The 18,725-nt window shown below is 56.5% G+C and overlaps 1 protein-coding gene across 4 annotated transcripts in view; it reads left to right on the top strand.

Moving 5' to 3' along the window:
* Positions 1-18,725, top strand: part of CCDC33 (coiled-coil domain containing 33) — a 114,107-nt gene that overhangs the window by 92,712 nt on the left and 2,670 nt on the right. For 2 of the 4 annotated variants that reach the window (XM_008569652.1, XM_008569651.1), the window contains 5 exons: positions 16,140-16,305; positions 16,607-16,695; positions 16,888-17,019; positions 17,114-17,213; positions 18,271-18,437. In XM_008569652.1, coding sequence (XP_008567874.1) covers positions 16,140-16,305; positions 16,607-16,695; positions 16,888-17,019; positions 17,114-17,213; positions 18,271-18,437 — 654 coding nt within the window. Of the gene's footprint in view, positions 1-6,127; positions 6,240-16,139; positions 16,306-16,606; positions 16,696-16,887; positions 17,020-17,113; positions 17,214-18,270; positions 18,438-18,725 lie in introns of those variants that run through there. The other 2 variants (XM_008569654.1, XM_008569653.1) reach the window with 2 other exon arrangements.

Raw genomic sequence — 18,725 nt, 5'->3', positions numbered from 1 at the left:
AGGAGACGGGGTCATTCTATGAGTGGACATCATAGTAATCCTTATCTACAGGGCAGGAGTGGTGACATGAGGCTAAAACTGTCACCAGTAAAGAAGCAGCAGTCACTCACATTAGCCAGGAAAGGGAGATGCTTGGTCATTTTTGTGGTTTGGACAATGTTCGTGTTTTATCTGTGTTCAGACATGTTAGAGCACTCAGAGAGTGGCCTTGTATGATGCTGTATAATTATGTCCAACAGGACAACACCAGGGTCTAGCTGTGGCCGGCCAGCTCCCAGCCACCAGGGCTGTTTTTCTGTCTTGGTAGCTTCAGGCAGAGTGACCCAAGAGAGAGGGAAGGGACAGGCATTACTCACACGCTGCATGCCAGGCACTGTCCTCTCCACTGCACAGACTTTGCTCAGTAAATCTCCACCACAGCCCTCTCATTGTACAGATGAGGAAACTGAGGCTTACAGAGGCAAAGTGCTCATCAGCGTCGAGAGTAACTGACAAAACTGGAACATCAACCCAGAGCCCTCTGGCTCCTAAGTCCCTGCCATCGGCCTGCCCTCAGCCTGGGGCTGAGCTTCCACCCGCTCCTCAGGGCACGCAGCCATGAATTGTGTCCCCCAGGCATCCCAGCTGGGCACCCCTTGCTGCAAGGGCTCAGCCAGCCAGCCACAGTGTCAGCAGCCACCCTGGCCTAGGCTGGTCCCCAGTGCCTAGAGGTGTGAGGGGTAATGAGGCCCCATAATTAAGGTTTCTTGAGACCTGGCCGGGAGATTTATAGACAGGCTTTGTCAATAACTGCGCTGCGGGCTGCAGACCCAGCGAGACATCAATAAGTGCTCATCACAGCTCCTCCCCACCCCTCCCCTGTCCCCTACCAGCCCCTCCTCAGCCTGTCAGCCGCCTGTTCACAGCACCTCTGTACACAGGCTCCGCTCAATTAATTTGCACTTGTTAGCACCATCTGGTCTTTTCACGTGTCCTTATCATGAGTGTGTGGGTCCTGCCGCCTCCTCAGAAGCGCTCCAGAGCAAGAACAGGGTGACCCTCCTCATACATACAGGGGTTCCCAGGGTAGAGTCAGTCATGTCTCCCGTCAGACTGGGGCTCCACAGGGAGGGACATTGACTCCCCCCTCAGTCTAGGACCCCAAAAGCAAGGCCACGTCTTCCTCTTCCTTCATCTCCCTCCCTACCCCTCACCCTGGTGAGCCAAGCTTGGCCAGAGACCCTTGCAAGTCCCTCTGAGCCTGACCCCACCAGGCAGGTCCCCAGCCCTCCAGAGGAAGCCCCTTAGACCCAACCCAAGCCAACCCCTGGAAGGCTGGCTGCCCTTCTGGTCTCAGATCTGGCTCCCACAGCTTGAAGTTTGGCAGGCCCCTGATCCAAGAACAGTGACACATTTGAGTCACACGGTTGGGAAGGGGCTGAGAAGCCACTCCAAGTCTCTGTTTCCTTTGAGTAGCATCAGTCAAGGGTGATCTAGGGGCCTAGACTTGGGTGGCTCCCAGGCTGGGGTGGGTCATGGCCTGGCGGCTCCAGGATGCCAGGGCAGGGGACCTACCCAGAGAACTGAGAAAAGTCAGCATCTCAGGGACACCTTCCCTTGGTCGTGTCCCATCCCAAGGTTTTTGACAGCCAACATCCCAGCCTACTCTTCTCTGGGCCATTCTTTCCAGAAGCTCTCTCAGTGCCTTCCAGCTTTGCTAGACTGTGTTGCTGCCCCGACACAGATTTCTGACCCTGGAGGGCTGTGAATGCTGAGCTGGCTCTGCCACAAGAGTGCTGTGGGAGGCTGGGCAACCCCTTGCCCTCTCTGGGCTCTGGTGTCCTGCACAGCACACTGGTCATGTTTACGAGGCAACCAGGCCTCATGCTGGGAGGGTCTTTGGAAATTCACAGTCAGGCTTGGTGCCAGCGTCTAGCCCAGCCCAGCCCACCTCCTCTGACTAAAATAGGCTGCATGGTTGACCTTGGCCTGGCATTCAAGGCCCTTTGACCGTGCCCTGCAGCGGCTCCAGCCTCATCTCCACCACTTCCTTTGCTCCTGCCCTTCACTGTCAGGACTGTCCCCCTTTCTCAGACCTTTATCAACAGAAAACTCCTCCTCATCCTTCAAAGCTCATCTCCAGCTCTAAGATGCCCTCCAGTACACCCCGCCTGCACCCTGAGGTGGGGAGGAGGCTGGCTGAGGGACACCCCCCTTCTGCACTTACCATACTGATTTATCATATCACACTGCCTGCTGCCCTGTGCACTAGAACACAAGCTCCTCAGGAACAGAGACCAAGTCTTGGTCACATCTATGTGACAGGGGCTGGCCAAATGGGGTTGCTAAACAATGTGTACTGAACTGGATGGGCCCTAGTGTCCTCAGCCTGGGCTGGCGGAAAGACAGTGCTCACCCCTCCCCTACAAGTGGGAGGAGACACTCTTCTTGCCACCCTGGGGGCTTCAGGCAGGCAGTGGATTCAGTTAGGACGGAACGGAACGCAGATGTACACTGGGGAGGCACACAAGGAGGGGGCTTTAACCAAACCCCTGCCCACCCTCCACCCGGCCAGCCCCCTAGCCTGCACCCACCCCAGGGCCCCCTGTGTGAACGTCACTGGAATCATAGAGTCCTTTCTGCAGACAGCTCCAAGCAGTGGTGAAGTGCCTGGGGGTGGGAGTGTAGTTCCGGGCCTCCATATGTATTTCAGGCCCAGTGGTGGCATTCCCTCTAGGAGAAGGTTTTAGAAATGGAGGGCCATGCTCCCTTAGTATGTGTCCCACCTCCAGGTGCCATTGTCTCTGGCCTCAGACCGCCCATGTGCAGGGACACAGAACTACAGTGCCCATGAGCCCCCTCCTACACTGGAGCAGAGTCCCACAGCTAGGAGGGCCCGAAGAAATCTGGCAACATGCCAGGCAATGGTAAAAACCACCTCTGCCCCAGTCTCCTTTCCTCCCCGTGTGCCTGATGTGGTGGTGGTACTGCAGCGAGTGGCAGCATTCAGCAGGACGGGCTGGGAATGTACGAGCCAGAGCTGGAGCCTGCAGGGTGGGGAGCAGAGCAGCTAGTGGGGCTCTAGGAGAGGGGATGTGGGGCTCAGTGGAGGCCACTGCAGGGGACCAGGGAGGCTCTGGGCCTTCTAGCAAGGCTGGCTTCAGACTCAGGGGGCAGTGAGACCGCTCCTGCCAGCCACGGAGCATGGTTCTTAATGCCCCGCCCTGAATTCCACTGAGCCTCAGGCCCTGCAATGGGGAGATCCAAGCCTAGAGAGTGAGGAAGCCAGAAGTGTGAGCCCTGCCCTTGGCAGGCTCCAAGGCCAAGGCTGGCTGAAGTCAGGAGAGCCAGCCGCGAGGTCTGTGGAGGTGGTTGAGAGTGCAGACTCTGGAACCAGCTCCCCCACTGGCAAGTTCCCTAACCTCCTCGTGCCTCATTCCCCTCTTCTGTAGAATGGGTACGATGGTAGCTGCCACATTGGGTTGCTGGAAGGGTGAGGTTGGAGTGATCTGTTTAAGGTATTTGGAACCACAACCAGCCCATCGTGTGTTCTTGTGGCCTGCTTGCTTCAGGCTCTAGAAATTCAGAAGAGAAGCCAAGGAGAGTGAGGAAGCCTTTTGTCAGGCGGAGGACTTTGCAGAATGGATCTGCAGAGACGGGGAAGGCGCCTCTGTCCTGTTGGGGAGGAACTGCATGAGTGAAGGCACAGAGTTATGATGAGCCTGTTTGTCCCCCAAAGGTTCTGAGGCTGCAGGAAATGGGCGGTGTGGGAGCGGCAGGTGGAAAGGGAGCCACGCTGAGGCTTGGGGGATGGCCGGGACAACAGGGGACCTCGACAACCAAGCTGGGTGAAGGAAGTGAGAATAAAGCCCCCAACATTGTCAGGCATCTCTGTACTACCCCCCTCTCCCTCCTCACCCCTGCCTGGCACCTGCCCTGCTTCCTGAGACCCCCAGAGGAGGGACATCTCCCAGCCCCACAAAGAACCCTAGTCTTCACATAGTAATTGTCTGCTGTATCCCACCACGCTTTAAGGGGTGGGGAAGGGACTGGGGGGCTCTTTAGCACCCATTTTGCAGATGAAATGCCTGAGGCCGGTGGGCTTCAAGGCTCAAGACAGGCGGGTGTGGCTTCCCCTCCCTCTCACCATTCCATTCCTTCTATGTCCAATGACTAAGACCCACTCGGGCGCGCCTCCTGCCTCCAGCCAGAGCAAGGATGGAAGACAGCCATGTCTGGGGCCTAGCTGAGCTCAGCGATGCCTCCACGTGGTGCATTATTGATGGGGCTTCTAATTGTGCATTTCCCAAAGTCTACAGGCCTTTGATGAAAAATTCATGGCACGCCAAGGACGGGAGCAGGTTCAATCGATTGGTAGCACAGCAGGAGTGGGAGGACTGGGCCCCTGGCAGGGAGGGGGTGGCTGAAGCTGGGCTGGGAGGGGGCAGCAGGGAACTTGCCTTCCTCCCAGGCTTCTGGCCCCAGGATCTCTGGGACGGGAGGGGACACACATAGCAGGAGGCAGCAGCCCATTTTCCTGGTGGGCAGGCTGAGGGGCAGGATCAGGAAGGTCTGGGGCCCACATCTGGGGTGCCAGCTGGGTGACTGGAGCTGTCCAGGGAGGATGGCCAACTCTCTCCTCATTTTCATTTCCCTGGAGGAGCATTCGACCCTCCAGAGCCTCCCATGAGTCACACAGAGAAGGGAGAAATATTTCTGGAGCCGCTCTGACATGTCAGGCACAGCTCTCCCAGCTTTACACCCACCACCTCATCTAATCCCCAACAGCTCTAGGAGATGGACATGGTGATGCTTTCCATTTTACAGGGGAGGAAATGAGACTCAGAGAGGTTAAGTGACCTGTCCGAAGTCACACACTAATCAGTAGCAGAGCCAGCTGTCCTTCCACTTCACCAGGCCTGCTTCAATAGGAGCTACAAGCAGTGTGGGGACTGTCTTGTCCAACTCCTCTGCCTGTCCCTATTACACAAGGAAAGAAACCCCGTGAATAAAAAGTAAACAAAGTGAAAACTGAGGCCCGCACATGAGAAGAGTGAGGGTCCCCTTTGCAGCACTGACAGACGCCAGCACCTGACCCCACGCAGAGTGCTGAGCTAGGCACCCAGCAGCCAGGCGTGGCGGTTTTGAAACAGGTAGGGCTGCCTGCCTTGGACTGTCCAATCAGGGATTACTACTTTGCCACCACGGAGGCCCCAGAGACTCCTGACAGTCCATCCATTCATTCTGTAAACAAGTGAACAAATACTCATGAAGTTCCAGCTCTGGGCAAGCATCTTGCTAGAACTAGATGAGGGGCCGATCGTGAAAGTCTTTGGGCCAAGCTTGCCTGGGGCAGACGAGCTGAACCCAACTCAGTTGGGAAAATGCAGACAGACCTGCTCCGTGCCCTAGAGGGGTCTCTGGCACCCAGGCTGAGGCCAGTTCTATCGGGCCACTCTGCCTTCATGACCAAAGCCGTTTCTAGGTGGTGGGCTGGCTTGTTTGGGTTTGTTTTCCTTTTGCTCCCCAGTGAGTTCCTTATAAAAACATCCACCCATGTCTCACTGAACTAAAGGGAAAGGAATTTGTCCAACCCATGAGGAAAGCAGAAATGGGGAGGCCAGGCGTGGGGCCCGAAGCCGCCCTGCGCAGCTGCAGGGGGAGAGTGAACCCAGCTTGGGCTGCTGCAGGGGGGATTTCTGCAGGGACAATGGGGGAATTGAGGAGTGGAGAAAAGGGAGACTGAGGGGGAGACTCAGGGACAGCAAGGGTGAGGCTGAGGGGTAGAGAAAGGGGAGACTGAGAGAATGGGGGTAACCCAGGGGTGGAGAGAGTGCAGATGGACGGGGGGGCAGAAGAAAGGGGAGGAGGACTGAGGTGTAGCTGGAGGGCAGGCCAGAGGCGAAGGGATGCTGAGACTGGGGCTGGGGGGAGTCAGAAGGCCACAGCCCTAAAGGGCCCACGCAGCCCTCCCTGGCCCTGCCGTCTCCCTGCAGTTCCCTAACCAAGGGGTGAGCCTCGCCAGGTTTCAGCCACCCCACCCAGGTGCCCCCCACCCTGGAACAAAAGGGAAGTGGGCCATGGGCCTGCCTGCTTCTAGCACAGGGCTGGGCTCCGTCACCAGGCAGGCACTTGTTGTAGCAACAGTCTCTGGGGACCCTTCCTGGGCAACAGGACTGCTAGCAATAAAGATGGGGGAGCCAGGGTCCCCACTCCCTCCAGCCCCCAAGGCTGCCTTGGGCCTCGTTGACCGCCACTCTGTAAGTCTGCCCCCGTGCCCACTGGTTCTGGGAGGACGAGTTGGCTCACCTAGCAAGCAGGTGTGTTGGGGTGTGTTGCCGGGCAACCAGTAGGGGTGTTCCCAGAGCCTGTATAAATGGGAGGCAAGGTACTGGGCTAGGGGGGACCAGGGCATTGGCTCCTAAATGCCCACAGTGATAGAAATCTTCCGTGGGGTTCCTAGCCCCAGCCCAGACCACCCGAGCCCATACATAAGAACCCAGAGACGGAAAGAGAAGGGCTTCTGGGAAAATTGTGAGCACTGTCTCCTGCTAACCCAGTCCCTACCTCTGCCCAGCCCCAAATCCTAGGGAGTGGCTGGGCCTGGGCTAGCCTGGGAAGGCTTGCTGGTAGTGTGGAGCGTGGTGCAGGGCCGTGAGGAAGAGTGGGTATGGCAGATGGGGGCATCCAAGGCTGATCAGACCTGGGCTGTGGGGCTTGGGCCGCCTGGGTTCCTCATTCGGACCCTAGTTGCCAAAGCATCTCCTCTTCCACTATAGCAAGAACCCCAGAGCACAAACCCAACAGGGATCATCCCCCTAGTGTGCAGATGAGGAGGCACAGAGTGGGCAAGGGCCTTGCTTCAGGTCACACAACAGCGGTGGGCAGAGGCTGGATTAAAACCCAAGGCTCTGGACTCCAGCCAGGGCTCTTCCTCCACCCACATGAAGCATTCAGAGGCAGAGAGCTCTGACCATTGGGGAAGGGCCTTTGTGGTAGAGCGAGCAGGGCCTGTGAGGAGAAGAGGGCTGAGGCTGGCCTCCCCAGCAGCTCCCCAGGTGCCCAGCCCTGTACTTCCCTGGGCTGGGGGAAGAGCCCACCCCCAGCTGCTGCCAGCAGAGGCAGATATCTGAGCCACACATCTGAGGAGGAGTGACTGATGGCTGGGCTTGGGATGGTCCGGGCTTCTTCCTGGAGGAGGAGGGCCCCAAGTGGAGCCTGGAAGGTTGGGCAAGGTTCAGGGAGGCCTGGGAGGGGAAATGGGAACAGGAGGCAGCATCTTCCAGGAGGCCCCGCCCCCACCCCACCCCAGCTCCTTTGTCCTGGCCCGGCCCAATTAGGTGCAGGCTCCTGCAGAGGCCAATTAGACGGGGATGGGGGTCAGCTGCCAGCCAAGTCCCCACCACCCGTCAGAGCTTCACCAAGCCCAGCACAAAAGCTTACGAGGCACTATCTCTGCTGCAACAGGAAGGGAGAGAAAGAGCAGAAGAAAGGAAACACTCTCTTCGTTTTTTTGCTGTAACCTTGGGCCGAACAAAGAAGCAACTGCCTCCCCCTCCCTGAGAGGGCGGCGTCCATACAGCAAGGGAACCTGTTTTAAACAGCATTTTGCACAGATTTGTTGTGGTTGGGAGGCCCAGCTGACATGTGAAGGAAACCAGAAGCAGGGACTGGGGGGGTGAGCAGGGCCCTGGCTCTAGAACCCTCTGTGGCTCCTGACTGCCCTCTGTTCAGAAGCAGAACTCCCAGACCTGACACTCAAGGCAGCAACTCTTGGGCTGGCCCCAGCTGGCCAGGCCTGCTCCTGCTCTCGGCCAGACAGACCCATGTGCTTCACTACCTCTAAAAAGGCCAGGCCCATGTTGGTCTCCACGCCCTTGCTCAGGTCCCACCAGAACAGTCAAACCTTACCTGTACCGCAAAGGCCCAGCTCCAGCCTCTCCGGCTCCAGGGAGACCCTCCCCCACCTCTCGCTTCTCTGATTTATACTCCTAGCATGTGAGCAGCACCCCCACCCTCCACTTCTGGGAAGTCTCTAAGGGCAGGGGTCTCCTACCCCCAATAGAGCTGAGCTTAGGCGAGCAAACACTGGCTGCAGGCCTTGCTGGGGAGCACATGCAAGGGAGATATATACCAAGACAGAGCCCAGAATGGGGCTTGGGAAGCTGGGGCCACCCTGGGGTGATGGCAGGTGGAGAAGGGACCCACCAGTGCCATGCCCTTCCAGGCTCCCCTTCCCGCCTAGAGCCCCATCGCAGAGACCGCCTACCCTGTGCGTCCTGCAGTGCGGCCTCTCCCACTCGGCCACATCCTTGCTGCCTGACCTGGGTCAGCTCTGGACCGCAGTGTCCCCACCTGGCCCACAGGGCTCACAGGCCTCCCTTGCCTACGCTCTGCTGGTGATGAGGTTAGAAAGTGAATGGAAAGAAAGAAAAAGCCTTGTTCTCATGGCCACTGGGTCCTATTGTCATATTGTCCCATAGTGGGTCAGAAGGGAGCTTGGCTGAGTGGGCAGTAGCCAAGGGCAGAGGGGCCAGGGATCCAGCAGCACTGGCCTGTGAGCAAGGGGGCCGCTTAGCCACAGGGAGCCTCAACCCCTGGGAAAATATCTATCTCTTTCAGCAAATCTTCAGGCACAGCCTCCGTCCTCTCCCACCCCTCCCTGAGATGGCCCCTTGGAACTGGGCTCTTGCTCCAAGCTCCCTGATCTCGGGAACTGGGGGATGCCAGCATCAATTTGCAAGCTGAATGTTTCCATTTTATTTTAAAGAAATGTTCTTAATTCCCTTTAAAGGTATTGGGTAATTTAGCCAAACAAGGCCTCTCTGATGTTCTGAGGGGAACTGCAGAAGCCCTGACTGTCACATGATGGCAAATCTGGCAGAAACAGCCCCCTTCCCTACTGTCAGGGTCTCCCAGGAGCTGGAGAGAGAGCAAAAAGGTGGTCCTTAGCAGATGGGGAGTGCCAGGCTGGCATGGGTCAGGGAAAGCTTCTTGGCAGAAGAAGGCTTCCTGAGGGACCCAAGAAGGCTGGGCCTATGGGTAGAGTGGCCAGGGCTAGATGGCCACTAAATGGGGGTCTAAATGGGGGTCTATTGTGCTGGGACAGACCACCTTAAAATTCAAAGTTGGAAATTTATCATGAGGGCACATGTGAGCCATTGGAGGGATCTGAGAGGCCAGGGAGAATGTTCCGATTACCTATTGCTGCATAACAAGTGTCCCCAAAACTTTGTACCTTAAAACAGTAAATATTTCTTCTATTATTACATCTCACAACTTTGTGCGTCAGGAACTCAGCCAAGGCACAGCAGGGTGGGCTCATCTCTGTTCCATGATGTCCAAGTCCTCAGCTACGATGACTTACAGGCAGGGCACTGCAGCAGCTGGGGGCTAGGTGGGCATCACTCCCACATGGTTTGCTGAGCTTCTTCACAGCATGGCAATCTCGGGGTAGCAGGAAGGTAGCAGGGAAGAATTGGGGTTATTTAAAGATGGGTCTTGTCCCAAGCCCCTATCTTCCGCACTCAGCCCCATCATCTTCCCTGGGGCCAGCCCAGGACAGAGGCCCCAGCTGAGGTTCAGGATTCACTGTGTGACCTCTGGCAAGTCACTGCACCTCTCTGGCCCCATCATAAGAACCTCTGAGATGGGAGTTCCAGGGAAAGAGGTCTCGGAAGGCAGGCCAGACTGCCTGGAGGAAGGACATGTGTGCCTGGGGCCGGGAAGGGAGACACCCCCTGTACATGACTTCCCCCACAACATGTGCTGTGGGGCCTGCCCAGGCCACCCTCCTTCCTGCTGCAGGCTGAATCAGGAGCATCTGTGGGAGGTGGCTGCCCTCTGCCGGCTGCAAAGGCAAAGCACATGCAGGTGGCCGGGGCCTGTGGGCAACGAATCTGTGGGGCCTGGGGACCCAGAGTGTGGGTGGCTGCTCAGGGAAGGGTGAAGGAGGAGAGGCTGTGTGCCCAGTCCAGCAAACCCACTGCCCTGGCTCAGCCTCACCGCCCACCTCTGCACCCACTCGGGTCCCTACAGAACCCTGCCACCCACACTGCCTCAGACCCAGCCCCCTGTCTAAACCTGTCCCAGCCTCAGGCCTCCTTCTTCCCCCTTGGACAGTGAAGCCCCTCCCCACCCTTAACCCCTACTCCAGCCCGTGCCTCCCTTCCCTGCCTGTCTCCTAATTCTCCAGAAAATCCTGCCCCCCATGCCTCTCCTCGACCCTCTGTCCCTAGCTACCTTTGTCCCTTCTCAACCTCACTGTCCCCTCATGCTCACCCCACAGCACCCTGGCATTCAGAACACTGGCCAAGGTCACCAGGGACCACCTCCTCCAGGCCATGCCCAGAGGCTCCCTCTGCACATTTGGAAGCTGCTGAGCCTTCTCTTCTTTTTTCGAAACCTCTTAAGTTGCGAAATGCAATCCACACATGGGCGTGCAATGGCATTGAACATTAATAGAGAACGTAACCAATTATCACACAGCAGATGCCCATGAAACCACCAAGAAATAGAGCGTCACGAGCACCCTCGTGCCCCACACCCCTCCCAGCCTCCTCCAGATGTGCCTGCTCTGCCGGTCACCTGCTTGCTGTGCCTCTTTATGCTGTTCCACTTAAGCCCGCCTCTCCGGTTGCTGCGGCCTAACTTCCCGTTCTTACCTTCTCTGCAGGGCGTCGTGCTTCCTGTGTTGTTCTGTTATGGGTTTTCTGCTCAATTTTGTGCATACACGATGCCCCACGTTGCTGCCTGTTGTCACTGTGGTTCGCCCCTTCTCACGGCTGTGTAGTGTCCCACCAGGTGGCTCTCCACCATCCCCTATCCCTGCCCAAGGACTCAATGTCCTGCCAGTTCTCTAATACTTTGAAGGAGGTGATTTTTGTTTTGCGTCCCATTTTGTAGGCTATTTCTCATGGCAGGTTTGTCTATGTCACCCAACCCACCATTGCCCAGGTGGAAGGTGATCGTCCCTCCTTCCTGAAGCTCTCTGAGCCTTGGCTTTGCAGCCTGCTCTCGCCCCCTTTCCCCCCACCTCTCTGACAATTGCCCTGATCTTGAGGGCTTGTCTCCCACCACCACTCCCTCTCTTTGTCCCTGAGCTCCCCCGGCTCCACACTTGCTCCTCCGACTCTGAAAATCTGCTGCCTTCCCAAGGCTCCGATCACACCACTGTGGGCTGTCCTCCACCCCTCTATCTCCCACCAAGAGGCTCTCCAAGCTTGACCCCATCAACCACCTGCTGACCACCTCCACCTAGAGACCCCACAGGTACCTCGACCCAACATGCCCTCCCCTCCCCACCCCAGCTCCTCCTCCTCCCCACTCCCCACACACATCTCCTCCACCCAAAGACCCCAGACAACTCCTCTTCCTCCTCCTTGCTCACCTCTGCCATGCTCAGTCCCCATCGGTCCCACATTCCCTGCCGTCCCCTCTGTGCCCACTGCCTCTGCCCGGCACAGTTCCCATTGAGTCCCACCCAGCTCACTGCTCCTGGCCTCCAGCCACACACCCCCTCCAGCTGAGGCCCTTCAGTGGCCTGCAGGATGGAGCCCAAGCTCCTGAGCCTGGCCTTCAAGGCCCTTTCCAGCTGCACCCCTGCACTCACCGCCACCGCCCCCTCCCCTGCTCCCTGCTTTGTTCTTTGTCTCACACTCTCTACCTCCCTGCCTTTGCCAGTGTCTCCTCTGCCCAAGAGCCTCTCCCCCACCCCCAAGTAACACCTACTCACCCTTCAAGAGTCAGCTCAAGTTATCACCACCTCCAGGAAGCCTTCCCGGACCCCCACACTGAGAAAGAGCCTCCTCTAAGTTCCCCTCCGCCACAGATGTCATTACAGTCTCCTTGGTGTAGATGGGAGACCATTGAAGGCAGGGAAGGTCTGGGCTTATCTGTGTCCATGGCCCCAGTATGGCACAGACCTGGCACACAGTGGCACTGAGTCTCTGTGACCTTGGGAGCACTACCTCCAGCCTCAGTTTCCCCACCTGTACGATGAGGATATAAGGTCCCTTCTGATCAACATAGTTGATAGTGGCCACAGGTCTATTTGGAAATCTGCAGTTGGATGAGGTGCCTCAGATTCCACCACAGGCGCCTCTTATTTGGAAGGTGGGAAGGTTAAGCATCGCCTTCTTCAGGCTTTTGTAAAAGATAATCACCACCCCTCCTCCTCAGTGGGAACTGGGCCTCTCACTTTCTGTAAAATGGGAGTAATCACATAAGCATACCTCCTGTGCCCAGTGCCCAGGACTATTATAAGACTAAAAAAAAAAAAAGCACTCAAAAGATGTTGCAGGGAAGGGTGTTACCGCAGCAGGCACCCCAGGTGATGGGGCCCAGGCTGGCCCTCCTCACACCCCTCACTCCGCAGCAGCCCCTCGAGGTGGGGCGATTTCCTATCCCACAGATGAGGACACTGAGGCTCAGGGAACAGCTGCCACCCTACCACAGCCAAAGAACAGGTGTTGGTGTGGCAAAAGCCACCAGCACTCAGCAGCAGTGGGTCAATTCAAGCCCAGGGCCACCTGACATTTCTCACCTTGACAAGCTCTGAGAGCTGAGGTGGTGGCACTCAAGGTCAGGCACAGTGGCTCTGGAGTCAGTGTCCCTAGAAGCTGTGTCAGCCCAGGGAGAAAACAGGGAAAAGGCTGGCATCCTGCCTCTCCCCCAACAGGCTGGGAACTGAGCGGAAGAAGGGAGCAAACACGGGAGGGGACAGTACCACACAGGAATCTGGGGCATGGTGTCCTGCATGTTCTCAAGGCTGGGTTGTGACGCAGAGCATGGCCCTGGGGGGAGCCCTGCTCCAGGCTGTGGGGAGAGGTCAGGGCTGCCCGCCCACAGGCTATGGCCTCCCAACCCAGCTGCACTGCCCAAGGTCCCCCCTCAGCCGTGCGGGTGGGGAAAGCTGAGGAGGGAGGGCAGGCCTCCCTATTCCCACAGACATGGAGTACTGGCTGGGTAGAGATGGAGGGCAGTAAGCCAGGGCCAAGGTCCCTCTTGATCTCCTGGGGAGCTCACTCTCAGAGCAGCCAGGCTGAGTGGGATGGGGGCCTGTGGAGGGTCAGCAGGGATAGTCTTCAAATGGCAGAGACAAGAAGAGCCCATCACCCTCCTCTGGCAGGGATGTCCGGCTGAGGCAGGGACGCCCACCTCACCAGAAGCCATGCTCTCCCTCCGTCTCTTTATTCCTCATTCTGGGCCTCAGCTTTCTTCGTCTGTCTAGTGGGGATGTAAATAACAGAGCTCTGCTCACCCCAGGACTGCTGAGTTGGAGAACAGTGGGGTCTTAGAAAGATCAGTCCCTGAACGAGAAGAGGGGGTGATCAGACCCATGGAGTGGGCCAAGAGGCTGGCAGCCCCTTCCCCTGGGACTCCCTCCATCCCTCCATGTGCATGCACACACACCCCAGTTATGGATGGCATCATATTAATTTGCCACATGCTTCTTTTATTTCACAGTAGACTGTGGCCATCTCTGTGTCAGTACAATTCAATCTAGGTCACTCTTTGTAATTACTCCCTGTAGTCCAGAGACTGAGCATGCCCTAGTGTAAGATTACAAACTGCACTGCATTGAGCATCCTTGAACACGTTTTCTCGGATGTGTGTGTGCATGTTTCTCTAGGAGATAACCCTAGAAGCCAAGAAATCCATTCGGATGCTGCTGTAATTGTCCAGAGCAGAAAGAAGAGCTTGAACCAGGCTGGGGAAAGAAAGGAGAGGATAAATTTCCTTTGCCAGAATATCATGGGCTTCCTCTGGCCAGTCTTCTGGGCTTCCCAAACCACTCTCAGTCATGAGCTGCCATAAATTGAAGATTTAGAGCACAGCAGAGAAGGAGGCCAGGGAGCCCAGGGGGCAGCAAGGAAGATGAGAAAGGGGTCTCACCTGCTGACTAAAGCAGCCATCAGAAAAGAAATGGGATGCGACAAGAACAGCAGCCTCCAAATCACACCAGCCTTGGTGGGGCCTGTGCAGGGGCTTCACACACTGATTCTGAGCCTCGCAGCAACCCCAGGCATCTCCCAAATGAGGACCTGGAAGGAAAGTAAAGGGGCCTATCCAAGCTCACACAGCATGTGAACCCAGGCTGGGCTTCTGATCTGGGCCTGACCACAAAGCCCTGTGTGGGTGCAGTCTCTGGACTGAGTCTCCCAGTGAACAATGCTGAGGACACCAGATGGGCAGATCTGGAGGAGCCAAGACCTGGAACTCAACTGGGGCAGGTGCTGGGGAGATGGACCCGGCCCTGGCAGGAGTTAGAGGGAGTCCAGCCAGAAGGCTAGACAGTGGCAGGTGACAAGTGGTGTCTGACAAGCCCCCACTGTCTGTGGACCCCTCCCCTAGAAGCCAGTGGCCTGCCATGCAGCAGGTGGGAGGCAGTGGCTGGGAAGCCAGGCCACATCCCCAGGCAGCATGGGGCCCAGGCGGCAGCTGGGGGCAGAGTTCTGCTTCCTGGGGGCTTGGGAGCCTGGCTGGGCCCATGAGCCCCATCCCCCTGTGCAAGGCCTCCCACAGCTTCAGGAAGTCCCCAAGCCACCAGGGCTCAGCAAACTCCTGAGCAAGCTCCCTTCCCTGCTCCCACGTCCTCCCCTAAGCCAGCTCTCACCTCCTCCTCCTCTATCCAGACCTTTCTGCCTTCACCTTTTGGATCTCCCTTTTGTATTTTGTGCTGTTTAGACTTAAGAAACCCCCTTTATGAAACTTTTTATAAAATAACAGTGGGGAATTTCTGATTATAAAACAAATGCATGCACAGTCGTCCCTCAGTATCCGTGGGTGATTGATTCCAGGACCCCCAGGGACACCAAAATCTGTGGATGCTCAAGTCTCTGATATGAAATGGCCTAGTATTTGCATATAACCTAGCACATCCTCCTGCATAATCATCTCTAAATTACTTCCTATTAATGAATGCTATATAAGTAGTTGTTATACTGTATTTTTTAAAATTTGTATTACTTTGCATTTATTTAATTTTTTTTAAGTATTTTTGATACACGGTTGGTCGTATCTAGGGATGCGGAAGCTGCAGATACAGAGGGTTGACTGTAAATATGACCTATTAATTTTCCTATGTACAAGGGTACTTCAAAAGTTTGCAAAAGGGTTCATATTATCTTTTACTTCCATTTTTCCATGAACTTTTTGAATGACCCTTGGGTACTTAGGGCCAGACATGAATTAATTTTCCCAAATTGGGATTGCACTGATAATCCTCTTTGTAGCCTGCTTTTGCCAGTTCTCAACATATTGTGAAGTGTCCGTGTTTGGGGGTGTCATGGCAGGATTGCACAGCACCTGAGAACACAGACTCCTGCCCAGCAGGCCTGGGTTTCACACCCTGGCTCTGCCACTCAATTCTTTTGTAACTGAGCAGGCTACTTGCCTCACTGGGTCTTGGTTTCCTATTTGGTAAAACAGGGAAGCTAACAGTACCTACCCTCACAGGCTTGTTGATGGCACCAAATGAGCAGGGCACATAAACACTCAGGAGGGGCCTGGACATAGTAAATGCTCAATGAACATCAGATGTTAGGGTATTGTTATTCCTAATCTGATGACTGAGTCCAGCTTCCTGCCCACTATCCCCCGTACCCCACATCTTGTAGCTGGATCCCAACCTTGACCCTGTCTCCTTATCTGGGTCTCCTGGGCCTACCTGTGCCCTTTTGTGATTTCTGGGCTAGTTAAGGGGCTGGCACTGGGATCAGCTTCCAATGGCACTCAGCGGGATTTCTGAGAGGTTCTTCCCTGGGTTCTCAGTGACATGAGGAAGGAGAGGAATTAGAAGAAGGGAAGGAAGAGAAAGAAGGCAAAGAAGTGGCTGCGATTTAGACAAACTCTGGAAACCTGGCCCCAGATCTTTCAAGTCTCTGTTGCCCATAGGCTGCCTCACCTGCTGTCTGAGCTCTGGGTTCTCCTGAGTTGGTGTCACGGGAAGTAACGTGGCTCCTGGGAGAGAATACTAGTTCTCTGCGCCACCATGGCCTGGAGGGGTGAGGACCAAATAACCACCCCTCTGGGGGCAGTTGGAGCTCACATTGTTCATTGACCTTGGAGGTGACCCACTGACTTCCAAGAGTGGGTGCAGATGTGGGGTGGGAGATCCCGTGGGGCAGGGGCTCAGCTCTGGGCTCTGGGATCCACAGGAGATGAACAACTACCGGCAGGCCATGCAGAAGATGGCAGAGGACATCCTGTTGCTGCGGAAACAAGCCCGCATCCTGGAAGGGGAGAACCGCCTGCTGAGGAGCCACCTGACCCAGCAGGAGGTAGAAGAGGAACAGGGCAAAGCCAGCAAGGCCGAGAACCTGGGTGAGGGCGTACAGGCCACCAAGGGCATCTGGGTGCCCACCTGGGCCCAGGCTCAGGGCTGCAGGACAGGGTGGCAGGAGCTTTTCCCAGATGTGCATGCTGCTGGACATGGGCTAGTAGGAGCCCCCAATGCCTACAGACTCTAACATGGCCCCTGCTGGGTCCTCTCAGGGATGGGAAATGGAGAATCCAGTCCTGTCCCAAGCCCAGGGCTGAGGGCCACCTGCCCGCCCCCAACTATGCCAGTTTGAGCTGGGAGGGGCCTCTTCCCTGAGCCAGCTCCCCCCACCCACCCCAACAGTGTCCATGAAGCAGAAACTGCTGCTGAGTGAGCTGGATGTGAAGAAACTGAGGGACAGGGTGCAGCATTTGCAGAATGAGCTGATTCGAGTGAGCTGGGGCTTGGGGGGAGGGGAGCTGAGTGGGGAGTGTGGGTAGAAGTGTCTGGAATCAAAAAAAGAGGGCTGGGGGACACGGGATCAACCCAGTGGAGAACTCAGCAGAAGTGTCCGTGTGGACCCTCGGGGCCAAGGATGACTCCCAGGCACCCATTCTTTTTCTCCCTCCCTCCCCAACTCCCAGAAGAATGATCGAGAGAAGGAGTTGCTCCTTCTGTACCAGGCTCAGCAGCCTCAGGCCGCACTGCTGAAGCAGTACCAGGACAAGCTGCAGAAGATGAAGGCACTGGAGGAGACCGTGCGGCACCAGGAGAAGGCAGGTGCCAGAGAGGTCTGCCCGCCAGGGGCCCACCCAGACAGGAAGGCATGGAACCCCCAGGCCAGCCCAGCCTCTGTGCTCTGCCCTCTAGGTGATTGAGAAGATGGAGCAGGTACTGAAGGACAGGCTGCGGGACAGGAGAGAGCCCCCGCCCCCGCCACTGAACAGGCTGCAGGGAAAGCCCAACATGGGTGGGTCTGCACCCCAAAGTGAGTAATCGTTCCCCATCTTTTGCCCCAACCCTGGAGGCCCTGCCTTCCTGGAGCCTCCCAGCTTCAAGAGAACCTGCACAGAGAGGCCCATGCCCTTAATTAAATCTGCAGCTCTAGGAGACGCAGGCTCATGCTGCTTGCCTACCCATTCAGGCACTGAGTGCTTCCAGAGGTTCCCTGAGCTCCCTCCTCCTGCCAGGGAGCCCCGCAGGACAGGCTAGAAAGAGGCTGTACCTCCGGGAGGGAGGCCCTGAAGACTAGAGCAGAGAAGGACTTCCCCAGTAGGGCTGCCTGGGGCAGCAGTTCCCAACTTCCTAACTCTAAAGCCCTTTGAACTATTTCCCCATCTTCCCATATCTTCAAAGACTCTGCCTCTGCAAAGCAAACAAATGAAAAATACTTTGACTAAATCAATGATTCATTTTTCCATTGGCATTAACCAAAGCCACCTGGAACTGCCAATCAGAAGGGGCTCTGATGAACAGGAGAAAACCAGGGACACCATACCAGGCCAGCCCAAAGCAAGGGGTTTCCCTGAGCCTGCCTGTGCAGCCTCACCAGGGCCCCCTGCATGCCTAGCCCTGTGCTCAGCCTCCACGGCCGGAGGTGTTGGGGGAGGCTCTGAAGGCCTTTAGAAAACAATGAAAGCTGGGGGGCCTTTCAGGGACCCTGAGGTCATCCAGGAGACTGGATGAGAAGGCACCCTAGGGAGCGAAACAGCCAGGACAAAGTCCGGGGAGTGAGAGAATGCCAGGAGCAGAGACAGGAGGGAGGAGAGGGGAAGAGCCGACATACTCCGCAGACAAGTGGTGGTGAGGGCAGTGGAGATATAGGGAGAACGTCAAGTCAGATTCTGAAGAGCCGGGAAGGACAGCCTGAGGCCGTAGTAGATGAGGACCTCATCTCGCCGGCAGTAGGGAGCCACTGAAGGCTTGGGAGCAGAGGGGACAAATGGAGCAAACTGCTGAGGCAGTTCAGGGCAGGGACACGGAGGCAGGAAAGCCCATCTCACGAGTGTCTGTGGCCATGTTCACAGCCTTCCCAATGCTCTCAGCCTCTGGCCTTCCCCTGGCTTCTACAGAAGAGAACCTGCCCGTTGACCTTTACTCAGTGCTGCTGGCAGAAAACTCGAGGCTGCGGGCAGAGCTGGATAAGAACCGCCACCAGTCGGCCCCCATCATCCTGCAGCAGCAGGCCCTGCCGGTAAGAGCCGCCAAAACAAGTCTGGTATGTGCCTGCCTGCCCCAGTCACCGGGTGCCCAGCAATCGCCCACGGCACAATCCAAGTCAAAGGTCAAGACCAACAGCTAGGCTTCCCAGGGTCTCCAATCTGCCTAGAATCTCCTGGAATCTGAGCTCTCAGGCCTTGCTCTTTTTTCTCCTGGGGAACGCATGTATCTGAAATCTTCACCTTTACCCTCATCTAGCATCCTGGGAGAAAAAAAGCCCCTAACTGACCCTTGACCCTTGAACCTCACCTTTTTGGCACCT

This window comes from Galeopterus variegatus, unplaced genomic scaffold (genome assembly GCF_000696425.1).
Source record: "Galeopterus variegatus unplaced genomic scaffold, G_variegatus-3.0.2 Scaffold522, whole genome shotgun sequence".
Taxonomy (NCBI): domain Eukaryota; kingdom Metazoa; phylum Chordata; class Mammalia; order Dermoptera; family Cynocephalidae; genus Galeopterus; species Galeopterus variegatus.
This window is presented reverse-complemented; position numbering and strand designations above follow the sequence as displayed.